General features: G+C 35.4%; 1 protein-coding gene across 1 annotated transcript in view; it reads right to left on the bottom strand.

The window, feature by feature from the left end:
• DIAPH2 (diaphanous related formin 2) overlaps positions 1-21,340 on the bottom strand; it is a 1,001,003-nt gene that overhangs the window by 937,698 nt on the left and 41,965 nt on the right. The window contains exons 2-3 of the mRNA XM_043571351.1: positions 7,562-7,594; positions 4,923-5,099 (exon numbers count right to left, since the gene is read on the bottom strand). Of these exons, the coding sequence (XP_043427286.1) occupies positions 4,923-5,099; positions 7,562-7,594 (210 nt within the window). The remainder of the gene's footprint in view (positions 1-4,922; positions 5,100-7,561; positions 7,595-21,340) is intronic.

Raw genomic sequence — 21,340 nt, 5'->3', positions numbered from 1 at the left:
ATCTATGTGTCTCTTTTTGTGTCAGTACACTGTTGGAATTACTACAGCTTTGAAATATAATGTGAAGTCCAGGATTTTGATGCCATCAGCTTTCCTTTTCTTTGTCAAGGTTGCCTTGACTATTCTGGGTCTTTTGTGGTTCCATATTCTTCTTTACCAGTTTGGATATACTCTACATACAACTGTTAGTTTTCTGATTTCTGTGCCTAGGACTTTCAGTACTATGTTGAATAAAAGTGGTGAGAATGGACATCCCTGTCATGACTGTAGAGGAAACATTAATTTTATCCCCATTTAGGATTATATCACCTGTGAGTTTTTTATAGATGGGCTTTATTATGCTCAGGTATTTTCCTTCTAAACTTACTTTGTTAAGTGTTTTTATCATGAATGGATGTTGTACTTTGTCAAATGCTTTTTCTGCATCTCTTGGAAGGATCATATGTTTCTTATACATTCTTTTATTAATGTGGTGTATCACTTTAATTGATTTGCAAATATTGAGCCACCCTTGCAGCCCAGGAAATAAATGCCACTTGAGGAATGTTTCTTTTAATGTACTGTTGGATTTGGTTTGCTAATATTTTATTGAGAATTACTGCATCCGTGTTCATAAGGGATATTGGCACTGCAGTTTCTCTCCCTCTCTCTCTCTTTTGTGTGTGTGTGTGTGTGTGTGTGTGTGTGTGTGTGTGGTGTCTTTATCTAGTTTTGGAATCAGGGTAATGCTCACCTCACAGAATGAATTTAGAAGTTTTCCTTCCCTTTCTATTTTTATCTTCTTTTGTCTTTCTTTAAAATTTTTTTTCTTTATATTTTGCCAATTTAAATACAATATGTCTTGGTGCTGGTCTGCTTTTGTTTGAGAAGAATAGGTATTAACTCTTCTTAAATGTCTGGTAGAATTTGCCCATGAAGTCATCTGGTCCTGGACTGCTGTGTCCTGGGAGATTTTTGATTCCTGATTCAATTTCTTTGCTGGTTATTGGTCTGTTTAAGTTTTCTATTTCTTCTTATTTTAGTTTTGGTAGTTTATATGTTTATAGGAATTGATCCATTTTTCCAGATTGTCCAATTTGAGGGCAAATAGTTTCTCATAACATTCTCTTATAATTGCATTTCTGTGGTGTTAGCTGTTATTTCTCCTATCCCCTTTGTGATTTTATTATTTGGGTCATTTATCTTTAATCTTTGATATGTTTGGCTAAAGGTTTATCAATTTTATTAATTTTGTTCAAAGAACTATGTCCTGGATTCATTGATCTGTTCTATTGTTTTTTTTTAACTTTCTATATCATTAATTTCTGCTCTGAAGTTTATCGTTTCCTTAATTCTGCTGGCTTTAGGCTTCTTTTGTTGTTCTTTCTAGATCCTTTAGTGTAAGGTTAGGTTGTCTGAATTTTTTCTTGCTTTTTGAGGTAGGCCTGTATTGCTATATACATCCCTCATATGACCACATTTGCTGCATCTCAAAGCTTTGGACTGTTCTTATTTTCATTTGTTACCATGCATTATTTTCATTTGTTTCCATGTATTTTTTTTATTAATTATTTGATTTCCTGATTGACCCATTCATTCTTTAGTAGCATGTTGTTTAACCCCCATGTATTTGTTGTCTTTCCCTATTTTTTCTTGTTGGTGACTTCTAGTTTCATAGCATTGTGGTCAGAAAAGGTGCATGGTATGACTTCAAAATTTTGTATTTGCTGAGCCGTGTTTTGTTACCAAACATGTAATTTGTTCCAAAGAATGTTCCATGTGCACTTGAAAAGAATGTGTTTTCTGCTATTTAAGAATGGAATATTCTGAATATATGTGTTAAGTCCATCTAGTCCAGTGTGTCATTCAAAGTCATTGTTTCCTTATTGATTTTCTTTAGATGATCTGTCCACTGATGTAAGTGGGGTGTTAAAGTCCCCTATGATTTTTGTATTATTATCAATGAGTTCCTTTATATTTGTTATTATTTTATAGATTTGGATGTTCCCATGTTGGTTTCATAAATACTTAAATTGTGATATCTTCTTTTTGGATTGTACCCTTTATTATTATATAGTGCCTTTCAGTATCTTTTGCTATACTTTTTGTTTAAAAGTCTATTTTGTACAATTTAAGTATTGCTACTCTTTCTTTGGAAATTGATTTGGATGATTGATGTTTTTACATCCCCTCACTTTCAATCTACATTTGTCTGTATGTCTAAAATGAGTGTCTTGTAGGCAGCATATAGATGGACGTGCGTTTTTTTAATCCATTCTATCATTCTATGTCTTTTGATTGGAGCATTCAATCCATCTACATTCAAAGTATTATTGATAGATATATATTTATTGTCATTTTTATTACCTCTTTTGTGATAGTTTCTGGAGATTTTTTCTGATCTTTTCTTGTCTTTCTCACGTTCATGGTTTGCAGATTTTCTTTAGTGATATATTAGGATTTTTTCTCTTTATTCATTGCATGTTTATTAATGGTTTTTGATAAATGGTTACCATTCAGTTTGTATATAACTTCTTCTGCAAATAGCACTCTATATTAAGTTGATGTTCATTCAAATTTGAACCTATTCTTTCCTCCTTTTCTCCCCACAATTTAGGTATATGTCACTATATTTTCCTTTCTGTGTGTATGAGTTCCTGAACTGATTTTTACAAAAAATTTTCATTTTTATTGCTTTACTATTTCTTGCCTTTATTCTGTCACATTTGGTCTCTCCTTTGCAATCAAAGAGTCCCCTTTAATATTTCTTGCAGGGCTGGTTTAGTGGTCACGAACACCATTAGTTTTTGTCTGGAAAACTCTTTACCTTGCCTTCTATTCTGTACATTAGCCTTGCTTGACAGAATATTCTTGGCTGCAGATTTTTCCCATTCAGCAAGTTGAATATAGTATGCCACTCCCTTCTGGCTTACCAAGTTTCTGTTGGGAAATCAGCCGCTAGCCTTAAGGGTCTTCCCTTGTAAGTTAAGGACTTCTTTTGTCTTGCTGCTTTTAAGATCTTTTCTTTATGACTATATTTTACCAATTTAAATACACTATGTCTTGGTGTTGGCCTGCTTTTGTTGATTTTGATGGGAGTTCTCTGTGCCTCCTGGAACTGGATGTCTATTTCCATCCCAGATTAGGGAAGTTTTCAGCTATTACTTCTTCAAATAAATCTTCTGCCCCCTTATCTCTCTCTTCTTCTTGAAAATCTATACTATAAAAGTTATTCCATTTGATGGTTATTGAGTTCCCTAAGTCTATTCTTATTTTGCATAATTGTCTCCTTTGCTCAGCTTCATTACTTTCCATTACTTTGTCTTCTAGGTCATTAATTAGTTCCTCTACTTCTTCCAGCCTGCTGTTCATTGCATCAGATATTTCTAATCTTGTTTATTGCACTCTTCATTTGTGATTCTTTTTTAATTCTTTTATCTCTGTAGTTAGGCTGTCACTAACGTCTTCTTTTCTCAGTCCCAGTGAGTATCCTTATGAACGTTGCTTTTAATACTCTATCAGGCATGTTACTTATATCTGTTTTGCTTAGATTTCTGGCTGAGGCCTTATCCTATTCTTTCATTTGGGATATATTCCTTTGTCTTTGCATTTTGTCTAAGTCTCTTCTTCTGTAGGAGAGAAAAGCCAATTATGTCCCTACTCTTTTGTTCCTAGAGAGGTGTCTCTGTGAACACTGCCTCGCAGGGGCAAGCTCAGAGAACAGCAAACAATCTCCCCATGTGTGCCCCAGGTGTTTCAATGACATCTGTCCCTAGGTTGTTTGCCTGCCTTCTCTCAAGGCACAGGGCAATGCCCTCAGGGCTCTATCCCAGCCAAACCTGTTGACCTTTAAAACTCCAGGCTTTAAGCCTTGCTGGTTGCAAGAACTCAGGAAATTCAGCCCATCAAATTTTCTAAGTCAATGGATTTGGGGAAATGTTCTCCTTGTGCACTCCCCTGTGTGCGTCTCTCTCTCTCTCTCTCTCTCTCTCTCTCTCTCTCTCATTCTCTCTCTTTCTCCCTTCTACTTGACCATGGCTCCATCCCCTACTCAGCAGCTGTGATCTATCTGTTTGTCCCTTAAACCATATCTTTGCATGCACTTCCTACCTTCCTCCATGTGGCCTCTTTTCTCTCTTTAGTTGTGGAGTTTGTTTTGTCAGTCTTCAGGTCAATTTCTGAGGTATTTAGAATAATTTGGTAGTTATCTAGTTGTGTTCCTGAAATGAGCTTAGCCTAGAGTCCTCCTACTTCCTTTTTCTTCTCCTTCTCCTTCCAGGCATTATTTCCCCTCTACTGTTTTTTTCTTTGCTTGTCTGTTTGTTTTACTGTCTTCCTAACTCTATTCCATATAAACAACAAGATACCTTGTGCTGTTTTCCGGAAAGTGAACTTTGGTCTGTTTTTCTTCACCAAAAACAGAAACACAAATTAGTTCATTGAAAAACTGATTCAATGTGCAGGAGACCACAAAATACTAGAGGACACAAATAAGACAGCCCTTGCTTTCCAGAGATCATAGTGGAAGTGATAGTCAGGTAAGGATATTTTAACTCAAGTCAAAAAACATACTTCTGAAGGGGCACCTGGGTGGTTCAGTTGGCTAGGCATCTTACTTCAGCTCAGGTCATGATCCAGTGGTCTGTGAGTTTGAGTCCTGCGTCAGGCTCCATGTTGGAGCAGAACCTGGAGCCTGCTTCGGATTCTGTGTCTCCCTCTATCTCTGCCCCTCCCTCCCTCTCTCTCGCTCTCACTCTCAAAAATAAACATTGAAAAAATTTTAAAAAGCATACTTCTGAAAATAGTTCTGTTGTATCAACAAGTTTCTGGACTCTCCTTTACATGATATAAATGCAATCCATACAAACACACATACTTAAAAACCTGTAATACTCTGGGCACACACATTTTAAAATTACAACAAAAGTAAGGTACAAACTTACCATCATTTTTTCAAAAAGATCCAGTACTTCCTTTTCTGACAAATTCAACGATCGTTCATCATACAATGGCTGAGCTGCTGGAAACTCACTCATTGCAACTTGAGAATCAATAGGATGCTGAATAAAAGGTTTTTCTTTTTTGACAGTAGATTTTCTAAAACTTGTAATTCGGTCACGCTACAAAAAGAAAAAAAAAAAAGAAACTCTAAGAAAGAAATCCAGAATCATAAATATGAAGTACTGAAACATCAAAATAGCACTTAGTATAATACTGTCTTTTGACAAACTTATTTTAAGCAAGAATTTCTAGTTAGAGATTGCACAATTTTGAAACCTTTTAATTCAGTCTCAGAAGTCTGAGATGTGAAAAGTAGTCCTCCAAGGTAAACCTTAGTGCCTTGTCATTTCCACTTTACACTGTAAATATGTAAATAAAAGTCTTGCATCAAAGTTATGTAGTTGTTTGAGGGACAATAGTGGCAACTTTTGAATTATGAGAAATAAAGAAAGGAATAAAAAAGAGCCCCAATATTCACTTCTCAGGTGGGAAATTACAGTAATGTTTCTCTCTTCAAAGTGCCAAAAACTATGACAAGTATCTACGGATACCTTGCCAGCATAGTGGTCAAGTATAATGGTTAATAACAAAGACTCTGAAGCCAGACTGCCTGGGTTTGAATCTGTCATTTATTAGCTGAGGAGCCCTGTGCAAATTACATGTTCTTTCTCTGTTTTCTCATCTCTAAAATACAGATAACAAGTTAATATATTTTAAATATAATGATATTACCTACACTGCACAGGGTTATTATGAGATTCAAATAAGTTCATATGTTTAGTGTACTCAACTGCTATTTTTTATTCTTGTTACTATTATTTCCTTTACTTTTTTTCCCTAATAATTGAGGATTAACAAGACATTACCTTTTCTATTTAATGGAAATGTTAACATAAATAAAAATGTCTTATTCCTACAAATACTATCATAAAGAACTTGATGTTTTACGGATATTAATTCTGTACCATTGATTCCACGTATAATCTCTAATAATTAGCACAATCTCTAATAATCAGCTTGCTATTTCATGTAAAGTGAGTTAATGACTCCAGGTACATACAAAGAGCCCAATCTGTTTTAAACCACAAAATATCAGACATCAAAAATTAGTAAGGTCCATAAAACTGAATGCAACTCAGTTTTATTCTGGTTTCTGTTAGAAAGCACATGCATACCATCAACTCATGTTAAACAAGCAGACATGTTAGATGTGAGGACAGTGCATCTTCACTGTCATGTTACTGAGTCCTCATAAATTATTTTAAAAACACAAAAAGCATCACAGAAGTTATTACCCCAACTTATGTAAATTTCCACTGACCCCCCCCCCCATTAAAAGAACATACTTCTTATTTTGATTCAAAGAACACTTTCTTAAAATTAAATGTACTTTTAAAGAAATATGGCCAGTTTTATACAACTTATTTAGGATTACAAAAATGATTTTAGAATATGGTTGCTTGCAAACAGATTATATAAATCATAGTGTTTCAGAATTGGGAAGAAACTTGAAAAATCATCTAGACCAACTCTCTCATTTCAGAAAAAAAGTAACTTGATAAATTTATAAGTCCCTGGTCCCTATCCTGGTGTTCACATTAAGATTCATTTCTTTACATCATCTTGAACTAATTCAAATTTTCTTTTAACTATTTAAGGAAAATTAAACTGGTTTAGATATGTATTATATCTTCGAACAACTCAAGAAAAAATATTAAGTAATCCCAAATAAGTTTGAGTACATATCCAACAGCCTAATTTCACTAAAAAATATGGTGGACATAAAAGCATTTAAATATGCAATCGAGCATTAAATCAAAATATCTTTGTTCCTGTCTCTTCATTGTCACTCGCAGTGCTAGCTTTTTACTGAGTAGCATTATTTACATATATATTTGATTTTCCACTATGCCTTTCATTTCTATCTAGAAAATTGGCTTTTGCTTTCAGCTATATCTTGATAAGAAAATGAATATAAGCCACATACTTTTACCTCCTTAAATCACAAATAATATTGTACATTATTTGTAATTTGTAATTTCACAAAGTAAAAAACGGCACTGCTTAAAATATCATTTTTTTAAAGTTTAGCTATGAAAGAGCACATTTAAATGTTATGCCCATAAATTTTAATAAGTTTCACTATGATAGCCTCAGCTCAAAATATTTGCGGATTTTAAATTTAATAGCACGTATCTAGCTAAAGTAATAAACTTAGCTTTCTATATTAAATTAATTTCCCCTAATATTAATATTAATCTTTTACTTATTCACAATTTACTTGGCTATCAAAAAGGAAAAGAAAATAGGTGTTTTCCAGGTTAGATTTACATAGAGATTTTAAAATTTTGGTTAAGGTATGTTTAAGGATATCAAAATCTTGTTGAGTTCTCATAATTCTTTATACTGATTTTTCAAAAAAAGAAAAGTCATTCTATTGACGAATCGTCCATTTTACTATACTTTGTAAACATCTAGACATTTTATATCTTACATACATCAATGCTTTAATGTCCACCCACTTTAGTAAAAAGGCAACATGCATAAGTAACATAACAACATGCTACTAAAACCACCTTACCACATCATCTGCCAAAGTTTTTATTTGAATGTTCTATTAAAATCAAAAGGAAAAAAATACCTGTCAGATAAGAGAAATTCATAGATCAAACAAATAATTGAATGATGCTTATTTACTTATTAACTATAACTAATCGAAAAGAATTAGCAAGTTTAAATATATAACTATATACATTCTTTACAAAAGGAGAAAAAAATTTTAAGGATTAAAAATGAAGATTTGTAGGGGGGATACCTATATCTTTTAAAGACTGATTTGACTTAAGATCCCAAAGTCAGATTTGGATCAGATACCATTACCATAGTGCTCAAACATAAGAAAAGATATAGCAAAATCATAACCCCTTTCAAGTTTGTTCAAAGTTTTAGAATTGACAATGTTTTTAAAATAATTTTTTTAAAAAAGGAGAAATGTCACATTTAATAGTAATCAAATAGCTGAGTGTAGAACTCAGTTACTCTGATATTTAAAAGACATCTTTATAAATATTCTAGATAAAATTGAATTCACTGATTCTGTTAATATATACCTATTTCTAAAAAACTCCAACACTTGTTTTTTGCATGGGATTTTCTACTTCTAATGCTGAAAAGCAATGAAAATGGTGTATCCTAATTAATACAGTGGTTAATACAAACTACCAAACAATAAAATGGGCACCACTATTTGGAGAACTACAGTGCAGCAATACTAAAGTAATAAAGCAATATTACATTAAAGGAAAGTAATATTTAATAACTTAGTAATCTTCCATGATTTAGAAAATAATTCAAGATCTTACAATAACATATGATCAGCATGAAGGGCAGTTATTATTATATCATAAATATGTTGAAATGCTAATTAAAATTATGATTAGGAAGGAAAAATATTTTTTAATTGTCTATTAGGAATTGAAATTAATCTTTCTGCCACACCCTGTACATTTAGTTTTTATAACAGAAGCTAAATGATATGCATCAACGTTGTTGTGCATGCTCACATTCCTTTTTACTAAGTAATCTGTGGTCATCCCACTAGTAAGGAGAATTCATTATGAGTTCTAACTAAGTGAGAATTATTTGGTCTCAGGATCTCTTGAAATTGTTCTTCAAATACCACCAACCAAATGCTTTTAAGGATCATCTTTCTCTGGATCAACTAGGACAAATACACTATTATACGTATAGTTTTTTTTTTTCTACTTTTAATTCATTGATTCCCTCAGGGACACTACACATTTACATTTCTGTATGAGGTCTTCATCACATCCTGCTAACACAAACCTCAATCAATCTTTATTGCCTAGGAGAAAAAAGAAGGGGGAACTGAAGCCATTTTAAGAGAGATCAATCCACAGCAGGACTATCTGTATGTGGCATTTTCTCTTTAATTTTCCTTCTGGGTTAAAGAAAACTTTTATGCCCCATGGCAAGCTTCAGGATTACCTATAATATAAAATCAGAGTGAGAAATGTCAAATCAAAAGTACCTCAACTACCCTGCCACATTCCAGATATGTACCTGTCCACCTGTCTTATTAGTAAGTATATTAGACAATTCTTCAAGCAATTGCTGCTTTTCTTCTTTTTCCATTCTTTGGGGTTATAAACTCAAAATTAAATGCACATCTGTATCTTCAAAGTGAGAATGTAAATTAGGTGAAATATGATTTAATTTTGTCAAATTATCTAACTTAAGGTTTAAATATGTCTAGAATGCTTTAAATATATATCTCAATTGAATGTATGTTGACAGTTTGATCATGGGGTACAGAAACAAGAAAAAAAGTATTGCTAGTAATATTTCCACCTTCTCTTATGGGAAGAAATTTGAGTTTTATTTTCTACTCTCACTTTTTTTATTAAATTTTTTTCTATATTTAATCACATAGTATGGCATTAGAGACTATTAAAGTTGGGCAGAATTTAAGATAATCTGGTCAAAACTTTTCATTTTACAAATGATGAAACTGAAGCTTGAAAGAGGCTAAGTGATCTGTCCAAGGACCACAAATCTATCTGGTTACAAGTGCATGCTAACTTTCAGCCAACATACCAACTTTTCAGTTAGTATAATCAAGATCTACAATACTAGGACTGAATTACTGACTTGAAACAATTCATAGTATTCTCAAATTCACAGATACCCCCTTTAGCTGTCTTTTCACATCTTTATCCAGGGAGTCAAGCATCTTATCAAAGAGCATTCCCCTGGCACCCAAAGTCCTTCCCCAACACATCTTACATGTAATCCTGCAAGGCCCTACTGATCTGTACTCTCTTCAGACCCCTCTAACCTCATTTCTTGCTACTGTCGCTTTAATTCCCTCAGCTCCAGTCATGCTGACCACCTTACTCTTCTTCAATAATGCAATAAAACACATGCACTGGCTCTTCCCGCTGCCTGGAATACCCTTTTCGATTTCCATATTTCCATATCCATTACTCCATAATCCCTCCTTAAAAGGAGTTTTTTGCTCGGTGAGACCCAATCTGTCCATCCTATTTAAATGGAAACACCAAGGTTAGAAGATGGCAGTGGAGTAGGAGGACCCTAGGCTCACCTCATCCCAGAAAACAACTAGATAACTATCAAATCACCTAATACCTCAGAAATTGACATAAAAAAATTGACAGAACAAACTCCACAATTAAAGGTAGAGAAAAGGCCACATCGAAGAAGGTAGGAAGTGCAGAGACACAGTTTGGGAGGGAAACATCTTCCCCACTGCAATAGGGAGGGAGCCGCAATCACAGAGAAAAGTGAGAGGTAGACTAACATACAGGGAAGCACAAGGGGAAAATAAAATCCCTGTAGAAACTGTCTTGGAAAGTAAGAGGGGCTGAATTTCATGACTTCTGACAAGAAGCAGGGCTTAAACCCTGGAATTGTAAAGGTCAATGGGCTTGGCTGCAATAGAGCCTAGAGGATATTAGGGCTGCTGTTGGAGAGAAGGCAGGCAGGCAAAGAGACCTATGGACAAACAGCATGGCAACAGTGATCTGAAGAGCACCTAGGCCACAATATGGGGAGTTTATTTGCTCATTTCAGAATGCATCCCAGAGAGGCGGCAATGGCAGGTGCCATTTCCCTCTGCTGCCTTTCTTCATAAGCACAGGGCTACCTGTGGAAAACATTGCTGTGCCAACACTTGCTACCTAATTTGCTTACACCAAACCCCACTCTCCATACCCCAGTAGAACCACAATTCTGGAAGTGCCACTTTCACTTGCCTCAGTGGCAGTGCTGTGGACCTCTGAATCGAGACTAGTCTAAACCTCTTCTCACACTGCATCCACCCACTTGGGATATTTGCAGTATTGGTTTTGGCAGCAGTGAAAAGGTCTCATTTCACAAGTAGACCAGAGCATACCTAGTCAAAATGGGCCACATTCAGTCCAGGGACCAAACATTGCTCACAAAAGGCAAAGAAAGTCTCTGCAGATGACTGGCCTGAAGGAAAAAGTGGCCAGGAAAAAACATTACAGTACACAGAGCACACTAGAAGACACTGCCCAAAATGCCAGACCCTGGGAAATAGGGAAAACCACTACAGGACCTCTTCTTCATAACGCCATGACCCACAAGAACAGTTGACATAGCTGACTTCCCTAACACAGAAAAACAGACACAGAGACTTACACAAAATGAGAAGACAGAGAAATATATCCCATATGAAAGAACAGGACAAAACCACAGCCAGCGATCTAAGTGAAACAGATATAAGTAACATGCCTGATGGAGTATGTAAAGCAATGATCATAAGGGTACTCACTTGGCTTGAGGAAACAGTGGAAGACATGAGTGAGACAAATAACACAGAGATAAGGAATAACACAGAGATAAAAGGCATAAATGAACTGAGAAACATTCTTGATGGAATGAAGAAAAGGCTGGAAAAAGCAGAGGGAGTAATTAATGACCTAGAAAGCAGAGTAATGAAAACTAGCCAAGCTGCACAAAAGCAAGAAAAAATAATTGTGCAAAATGAGAATAGATTTAGGGAATACAGTGACTCTATCAAATGTAAAACATTTATAGTACAGGAGTCCCAGAAGGAGAAGACAGAGAAAAGGGGGCAGAAAATTTATTAAAAGAAATAATAGCTGAAAACTTCCCTAATCTGAGGAAGGAAACAGATATCCAGATTCAGGAGACTAAGGGAAATCCCATCAAAATCAACAAAAGCTGACCCACACCAAGATATATTGTATTTAAATCGCCAAAATATAGCGAAAAAGAAAAAAATTATAAAGCAGCAAGACCAAAGAAGACATAACATACAAAAGGAAGCCCCATAAGGATAGCAGGGGATTTTTCATCAGAAACTTGGCAAACCAAAAGGGAGGGGCATGGCATATTCAAAGTGCTGAATCAGCAGCCAAGAATACTCTATCGAGCCAGGCTATCATTCAGAACAGGAGGAGAGATAAAGTGTCCCAGACAAACAAACACTGAAGGAGTCCATGACCACTAAACCAACCCTGTAAGAAATACTAAAGTGGACTCTGAGTGGAAAGGAGAAACCAAAAGTGACAGTATGAAGGTATGAGATACAAAAGTAGTAAAAATATATTTTTCTGTAAAAAAAGTTAAAGACCCCACAAAATAAAATGATATAAAATATGACACCATATACCTAAAACATGGGGACAAGAATGGCTTCAAACTTATATGACCATCAAATTAATATAGACTGTTATATGAAGAAGAGATTATATACAAACAAAATGGTAACCATACATTAAAAACAACTAATAAAAATTCAAAGAATAAAGAGAAAAATTCCAAATATATCACTAAAAAAATCAGCAAACCATAAAAGAGAGACATACAATAAAGAATCAGAGAAAGTCTTCAGAAACAAACACAAAACAAGTAATAAAATGTTAATAAATATATATCTATCAATAATTACTTTGAAAGTAAATAGACTAAATGCTCCAATCAACAGACATAGGGTGTCAGAATGGATGAAAATAAGACCCATCTATACGCTGCCTATAAGACACTCATTTTAGACCTAAAGACATCTGCAGATCAAAAGTGAGGGGATAGAAAAACATCTATGATGCAAAAAAATATCAAAAGAAAGCCACGGTAGCAATATTTATATCAGACAAAGTAGACTTTAAAACAAAGACTAACAAGAGACAAAGATGGAGAGAGAGTATGTAATAATAAAGGGAATTATACAAGAATATATAACAGTTATAAAAATTTATACCCTCAACATTAGAAGCACACAAATATATTAAATAGTTAATAACAAACATAAAGGAATGAATTAGTAATAACACAATAATAATAGGGAACTTAAATACCCCACTTACATCAACGGACAAATCATCTAAGCAGAAAAATGAACAAGGAAACAATGGCTTTAAATGACACATTGAACCACATGGATCTAACAGATATATTTAGAGCACTGCATTCTAAAACAGCAGAATACACATTCTTCTCAAGGGCACACTGATCATTCTCCAGAATAGATAACATATAGGCCATAAAACAAGCCTTAACAAATTCAGGATTTAAGTCATACCATACATCTTTTCTGCCCACAATGCTATGAAACTAGAAATCGCCCACAAGAGAAAATCTGGAAAGCCACAAATACGTGGAACTTAAACAATATACTACTGAACAATTAATGGGTCAACCAGGAAATCAAAGAAGAAATTAAAACGTACATGGAAACAAATCAAAGTAAAAACACAATGGTCCCAAAATTTGGGGATAAAGCAAAAGCAGTTCTAAGAGAGAAGTTTATAGCAAGAAAAATCTCAAACAACCTAACCTTACATCTGAAGGAGGTCGAAAAAGAACAACAAACAAACCCTGAAACCAGCACAAGGAAAAAATTAATGAAGATTTGAGAAGAAATAAATGATATAGAACCTAAAAAAACCCATAGAACAGATCAATGAAACCAGGAGCTGGTTCTTTGAAGAAATTAATTAGTAAACCTCTAGCCAGTCTTATCAAGAAAAGAGAGAAAGTATTCAAATAAATAAAATCACCAATGACAGAAGAAATAACAAACAACACCACAAAAATATAGTTATAAGAGAATATTATGAAACACAATACGCCAGCAACATGAACAACCTAGAAGAAACAATTAAATTCCTAGAAACATATAAACTAACAAAAGTGAAATAGAAATAGAAAATTTGAACATGCCTATTACCAGCAATGAAATTCAATCAGTAATCAAACAAAACTTGCAACAAACAGATGTCCAAGTCCAAGACCAGATGGCTTCACAGGTGAATTCTACCAAACATATAAAGAAGAATTAATACCTATTCTTAGAATTAATACTGATTCTTCTCAAATTATTCTAAAAAAATAGAAGAGGAAAGACAACTTCTCAACTCATTCTATGTGGCCAGCATTACCCTGATACCAAAACCAGATAAAGACACCATTAAAAAAGAGAACTATAGGCCAATATCCCTAATGAACATAGGTACAAAAATCCACAACAAAATACTAGCAAATCAAATCTAACAATACATTTAAAAAATAATTCACCACGATCAAGTGGGATTTATTCCCAGGATTCAAGCATGGTTCAATATTCAAAACTCAATCAACATACTACATCACATCAATAAGAAAAAGGATAAAAACCATATGATGATTTCAATAGATGAAGAAAAAGCATTTGAAAAACTAAAACATCCATTCATGATAAAAACCCACAACAAAGCAGGTTTGGAGGAAACATACCTCAAAATAATAAAGACCATCCATGAAAATCCAACAGCTAAAATCATACTCTGTGGGGAAAAACTGAGAGCTTTTCCCCTAAGGTCAGCAACAAGACAACGAAGTTCTTCTTACCACTTTTATTAAACATACTAGTACAGGTCCTAGCCACAGCAATCAGAGAGCAAAAAAAAGAAATAAAAGGGATCCAAATTGGTAAGAAAGAAAGAAGTAAAACTTCCACTATTTACATATGACATGATACTATATGTAGAAAACCCACCAAAAAATCCCAAAACCCAAAAACCCACTCCACCAAAAAAAAAAAAAAAATCCTAGAACTAATAAATGAATTCAGTAGGGTTACAGGATTAAACAATCAATATACAGAAATCTGTAGCATTTCTATACACTAATAATGAAGCTGCAGAAAGAGAAAGTAAGAAAACAATCCCATTTAGAGTTGCATCAAAAATAACAAAATACATAGAAATAAACTTAACCAAAGAGGTGAATGACCTGTTCCCTGAAAACTATAAAATGCTGATGGAAAAAATTCAAGAGGACACAAAGAAATGGAAAAACTTCCATCCTCATGGATTGGAAAAACAAACATTGTTAAAATGTCTATACTACCCAAAGCAATCTACACATTCAATGCGATCCCTATCAAATACCAACAGCGTTTTTCACAGAACTAGAAGAATCCTAAAATTTGTATGCAACCACAAAGGACCCCAAGTAGTCAAAGCAATCCTGAAAAAGAAAAACAAAACTAGAGGTATCATGATTCCAGACTTCAAGTTATACAAAGCTGTAGTAATCAAAACAGTATGGTACTGGCACAAAAATAGATACAAAGATGGATGGAACAGAATAGAAAACTCAAAAATGAACTCGCAACTATATAGCCAATTAATCTTCAAGAAAGTAGGAAAGATTATCCAATGAGAAAAATATAGTCTTTTCAACAAATGGTGCTATGAACACTGGATAGCTACAGGTGAAAGAATAAAACTGTACCACTTTCTTGCAACACACAGAATAAGAAAATCAATATAGGTTAAGGATCTAAATGTGCGACCTGGGGTGCCTGGGTGGCTCAATTGGTTAAGTGTCTGACTTCATCTCAGGTCATAATCTTGTGGTTCGTGGATTCAGGCCCCACATTTGGCGCTGTGCTGATGGCTCAGAGCCTGAGGCCTGCTTTGGATTCTGTGTCTCCCTCTCTCTCTGTCCTTCCCTTGCTCACACGCACATTTGTTCTCTCTCTCAAAAATAAACGAACATTAAAATATATATATATATATATATATATATTTTAATTTTTTTAATGTTTATTTATTTTTGAGACAGAGAGAGGCAGAGCATGAACAGATGAGGGTCAGAGAGAGAGGGAGACACAGACTGTAAAGCAGGCTCCAGGCTCTGAGCTGGCAGCACAGAGCCCGACGCAGGGCTTGACTCACAAACCATGAGATCATGACCTGAGCCGAAGTCGGAAGCTCAACCAACTGAGCCACCCAGGCGCCCCTATATTTTTTAAATGTGAGACCTGAAATCATAAACTTTCACACCAGTGGTAGCAGCTTCTTACTAGATCTGTCTCCTGAGGCAAGGGAAACAAAAGCAAATATAATCTATTGGGATAACATCAAAATAAAAAGATTCTACACAGCAAAAGAAACAATAAACAAAACTAAAAGACAGCCTATTGAATGGGAAAAGATATTTGCAAATTATACATCCAATAAAAGGTTAGTATCCAAAATTATAAAAAACTTATACAAATAAACATACAAACAATAAACAATCCAATTTAAAAATGGACAGAAGTCATGAGCAGACATTTCTCCAAAGAGGACACCCAGATGGGCAATAGACACATGGAAAGATGTTCACCATCAACTCATCATCAGGGAAACACAAATAAAAACTACAATGAGATATCACCTGTCACTTGTCAAAATGGCCCAAATAAGAAACTCAAGAAACAAGTGTTAGTGAGGATGTAGAGAAAAAGGAATCATTGTGCCCTGTTGGTAGGACTGCAAACTGGGGCAGACAGTATGGAAAATATGGACGTTCCTCAAAACGTTAAAAAACAGAACTACCTTACAATCCAGCAATTCCACTACTAGGGTTTTACACAAAGCATATAAAAATGCAAATTCAAAGTGATACATGCACCCTGATGTTTATACCAGCATTATTTACAATAGCCAAATTATGGAAGCAGCCAAGTGTCCACCCAGTGGATAAAGAAGATGTGATATATATACATATATATATATATATATATACGATATGTGTGTATGTGTGTGTGTATATATATATATATATATATATATATATATATCACCTGGAATATTACTTAGCCATAAAAAAGAATGAAAGCTTGTCATTTTGCAATGACATAGGTGGAATTAGAGTATAATGCTAAGCAAAATAAGCCAGAGAAGGAAAATACCATATGAATTCACACATATACGTAACTTAAGAAACAAAGCAAATAATCAAAGGGAAAAAGAGAGAGACACAAACCAAGAAACACACTCTTAACTATAGAGAATAAATTGATAGTTACCAAGGGAAGGTGGAAGGAGGGATTCGGGTGTATAGAATTGTTGAATCACTACATTGTATACCTAAAATGAATATAACATTGATGTTAATTATACTTCAATTAAAAAAAAGACATGTTTGTATAAATGACAAAAATTTGATTCCCATAAAATAAAAATAAATATATAAATCCTCCTTCAGAAGAGTAAATAATAAAATAGGTTATTGGATATGTTATATTTAAATTATCTTCAATAGAAAATAATTTTTTCAGGGCACCTGGGTGGCTCAGTCAGTGAAGCTTGCAACTCTTGATTTGGGCTCAGGTCATGGTCTCAGTTTGTGAGTTTGAGCCCCACATCAGGCTCCACACTGATTCTCTCTCTCCCTCTCTCTCTGCCCCTCCCTTGCTCATTCTCTCTCTCTCTCTCTCAAAATAAATAAATAAAACTTAAAAAAAATTTTAAAGAAAATAATTTTTTTTCTGCCAAACAAGTGTCTTTATGTATCAGCCAAAAAAGAAACATAGGGGCGCCTGGGTGGCGCAGTCGGTTAAGCGTCCGACTTCAGCCAGGTCACGATCTCGTGGTCCGTGAGTTCGAGCCCCGCGTCGGGCTCTGGGCTGATGGCTCAGAGCCTGGAGCCTGTTTCCGATTCTGTGTCTCCCTCTCTCTCTGCCCCTCCCCCATTCATGCTCTGTCTCTCTCTGTCCCAAAAATAAATAAAAACGTTGAAAAAAAACATTTTTTTTTAAATAAAAAATAAATAAATAAAAAGAAACATAGGAAAGGAGCTGGCAATAATAAAAAACACCACCAAAAGAAAAAGTTCAGGGAACTGTAAAGAGCTGCTTGACAAGATTAAGCAGTCATTTTTACATAAACTGACCTTTAAAAAATATTTTTACATGGTGTATTAAAACACATTTTCATCTATACTTGTGGTGAACATAACATAACAAATAAAGAAGTTAAATCACTATATTGTACATGTGACACTAATGTAACATTGTGTGTCAACGATACTCAATTACAAAAAAAATTTTAAAGATTTATTATCCTCATTTTTTTTTACATTTATGAGGACCTTCTACAGGGACAAAGTCTCAAATTTTATCTGAATGTAATTTACATCTATCTCTCTCACACATGAGATGTAAGCAGACATTTTAGATTTTACTCTTGTGTATGAACTATAGCACTACTGTCGAGTTAAATTTTTTTAAACAGAAAAACAAAAGTGGTCAAAAAAGAAACTTTATTAGAGTCACACCCATGAATTACAAGCACTGAATAGTCATTTTAGTAAGCTTTTACTATGCAAATCGAATTATAAGAATCATTACGATGAGGGCATATTGCACCAATGAGTATAGCAACCATATATTTTCATTAAAATCAACTCTAGAAAAGCAATAAGCTTCTGCATTAGTCAAGCAATTAGAGTTTATTAAACTTCATTTGTGATCACTTATATTAAATATAACGTAGTATAGTATTATAAGAGTATTGTATAATCATAAAAGTATCACTCCAGAGTCTCAACCCCTTAAGAAAAAGAGAAATGGCTGATTTATGTATAAATTCTAATGCTGAAGTTCTGATTGAAATGCAAGAGTCATTATTGTAAGAAAATTAAGTTTTAATTTTCTCAGACAGAAATTAACAAAAACAGCAAGATATAAAGATTCAACTCCTATGGCTATTACATGGTAATACAATGATTTATAAAAACCGTGTAATTACTCTCACACAGAAATTGGACAACTAAATTGTATGTAATTCAAAAGTCTCACCACCACCTAAAAAACTTAGTCACAAAATTTTACTATGTTCTTTTTGAAATGTGTAAGTTGGCCATCGAAATAAAAATGAAGGGTCAATTATTTATGTAGGTTTAACTTGTTTGCTAACAAGGACAGAGGCAACATGACACAGAAAACCATGTTTGGTTCAACTGAATAAATATTTGAGCACCTATTATGCACCTGTTCAGTGCTGAGCACTAGGAATACAATCAAAAGCAAAATAAACATGCATTCTTCCTTTATGGAGGTTGTAGTCTAGTTGAAAGTGGGTGATGGGCATTGAGGAGGGCACCTGCTGAAAGGACCATGGGGTGTTGTATGGAAACCAATTTGACAATAAATTTCATATTAAAAAAAAAAGAAAATGAGATAAACGAAAGATCACAATAGAGAAGTTCTGAGATCTCTAAAAGAGTAGTACCCTAAAATAAGCTCTATAGACAGAGGTTTTAGGGGAAGATGGCAGCATAGGAGGACGCTAGGCTCATGTCGTCCATCTGATCACTGAGATTCCACCCATACCTGCCTAAATAACCCAGAAAACCACCAGAAGACTAGCAGAATGGACTCTCCAGAGCCAAGTATAGACAAGAGACCCACAGAGGAGTGTGGAAGGGCAGTGAGGCGGTATGTGCTACACGGACTAGTGGGAAGGAGCCAGGGCAGTAGAGGGGCAGCCCCCCGGACAAGACAGAGCCCCTTGCAAAAGTGGAGGGCCCAGACTCCGTGAGTTCTGACAGCCAGCAGGACTGAACATCGGGAAGGTTAAAAGTCAACAGATCTACTGAGAGAGTGGGGGCGGGGGGGGGCAAGAGGACACCAGGAGGGAGAGTTGTTGAGCCCCAGAAGACAGACCTCAGCTCGGTGGGGAACAAAGGCGCTGGCCAGCGCCATCTCCCTCTCCCATCCCCCAGCCAAAATCCCAAAGGGAACCAGTTCCAGTCACCCAACTTGATTGCACCACGCAAACACCCAATGCTGTGCTTCTGTGGATCCATGCTTCCAACTGGTCTGCTTCCCTCCAGTGCTGCAGGGGACCACCAACAGCAAAGCAAGCTGAGCCTGCCCCTCCCACCCCTGTGCACATTGAAGATGCTCCCCATCTAATATGCCAGATCCCATCAAACCAGTACAACAACCCTGGCAGTGTGCAGATAGCCCAGACAGGGGCCACACCACTCCACAATGAGTCCTGCCCCTGGGAGAGGGGAAGATAAGGAACATACCACTCTGAAGGTGGCCCCAGTGGTGGGCTGGGACAGACATCAGGTCTGACTGCAGCCACGCCTACCAACACAAGTTAATCCAGACAGCACAGCGGAAATGTCCCACAGTTGGATAGTCTAGGGACTATCCAAAATGACGAAACGGAAGAAATCTCCTCAAAACAAATTCCAGGAAGTAGCGACAGTTAACGAATTGATCAAAAACAATTTAAACAATATGATGGAACAAGAATTTAAAACAAAAGTCATAAAATTAATTGCTGGGCTTGAAAAAAGTATAGAGGACAGCAGAGAATCTATTGGTACAGAGATCAAGAGACTAAGAAATCGTCATGATGAGTTAAAAAATGCCATAAATGAGGTGCAAAATAAAATGTAGGTGACCGCAGCTCAGATTGAAGAGGCAGAGAAGAGAATAGATGAATTGGAAGATGAAATTATGAAAAAAGAAGAAGCTGAGAAAAAGAGGGATAAAAAAAATCCAGGAGTATGAGGGGAGAATTAGAGAACTAAGAGATGCAGTGAAACGGAAAAATATCCATATCACAGGAATTCCTGAAAAAGAAGAGAGAGAGAAAGGGGCTGAAGGTGTACTTGAACAAATCATAGCTGAAAACTTCCCTGATCTGGGGAAGGAAAAAGGCATTGAAATCCAAGAGGCACAAAGGACTTCCTTCAGACATAACTTGAATCGATCTTCTGCACGATATATCATAGTGAAACTGGCAAAATACAAGGATAAAGAAAAGATGCTGAAAGCAGCTAGGGATAAACATGCTCTACCATATAAAAGGAGACCAATAAGACTAGTGGCAGAACTATCTACTGAAACTTGGCAGGCAAGGAAGGAATGGCAGGAAATCTTTAATGTGACAAACAGAAAAGAAATTGCAGCCGAGAATCCTTTATCCAGCAAGTCTGTTATTCAGAACAGAAGAAAAGATAAAGGTCTTCCCAAACAAACAAAAACTGAAGGAATTCATCACCACTAAACCAGCCCTACAAGATATCCTAAGGGGGATTCTGTGAGTGAAATGTTGCAAGAACCACAAAGAACCAGAGACATCACTGCAGGCATGAAACCTACAGACATCACAATGATTCTAAACTGATATGTTTCAATAGTAACACTGAATGCAAATGGATTAAATGCTGCAAGCAAAAGACATAGGATATCAGAATTGATTAAAAAACAAGACACATCTATTTGCTGTCTACAAGAGACTCATTTTATTTTTTTTAAAGGAATATCTTTTTTTTTAATTTTTTTCAACGTTTTTTATTTATTTTTGGGACAGAGAGAGACAGAGCATGAACGGGGGAGGGGCGGAGAGAGAGGGAGACACAGAATCGGAAACAGGCTCCAGGCTCCGAGCCATCAGCCCAGAGCCCGACGCAGGGCTCGAACTCACGGACCGCGAGATCGTGACCTGGCTGAAGTCAGACTCTTAACCGACAGCGCCATCCAGGTGCCCCAAGA

This window comes from Prionailurus bengalensis, chromosome X (genome assembly GCF_016509475.1).
Source record: "Prionailurus bengalensis isolate Pbe53 chromosome X, Fcat_Pben_1.1_paternal_pri, whole genome shotgun sequence".
NCBI classification, from domain to species: Eukaryota; Metazoa; Chordata; class Mammalia; order Carnivora; family Felidae; genus Prionailurus; species Prionailurus bengalensis.
The sequence above is the reverse complement of the archived record's forward strand: the minus strand, read 5'-3'. Positions and strand labels throughout refer to the sequence as shown.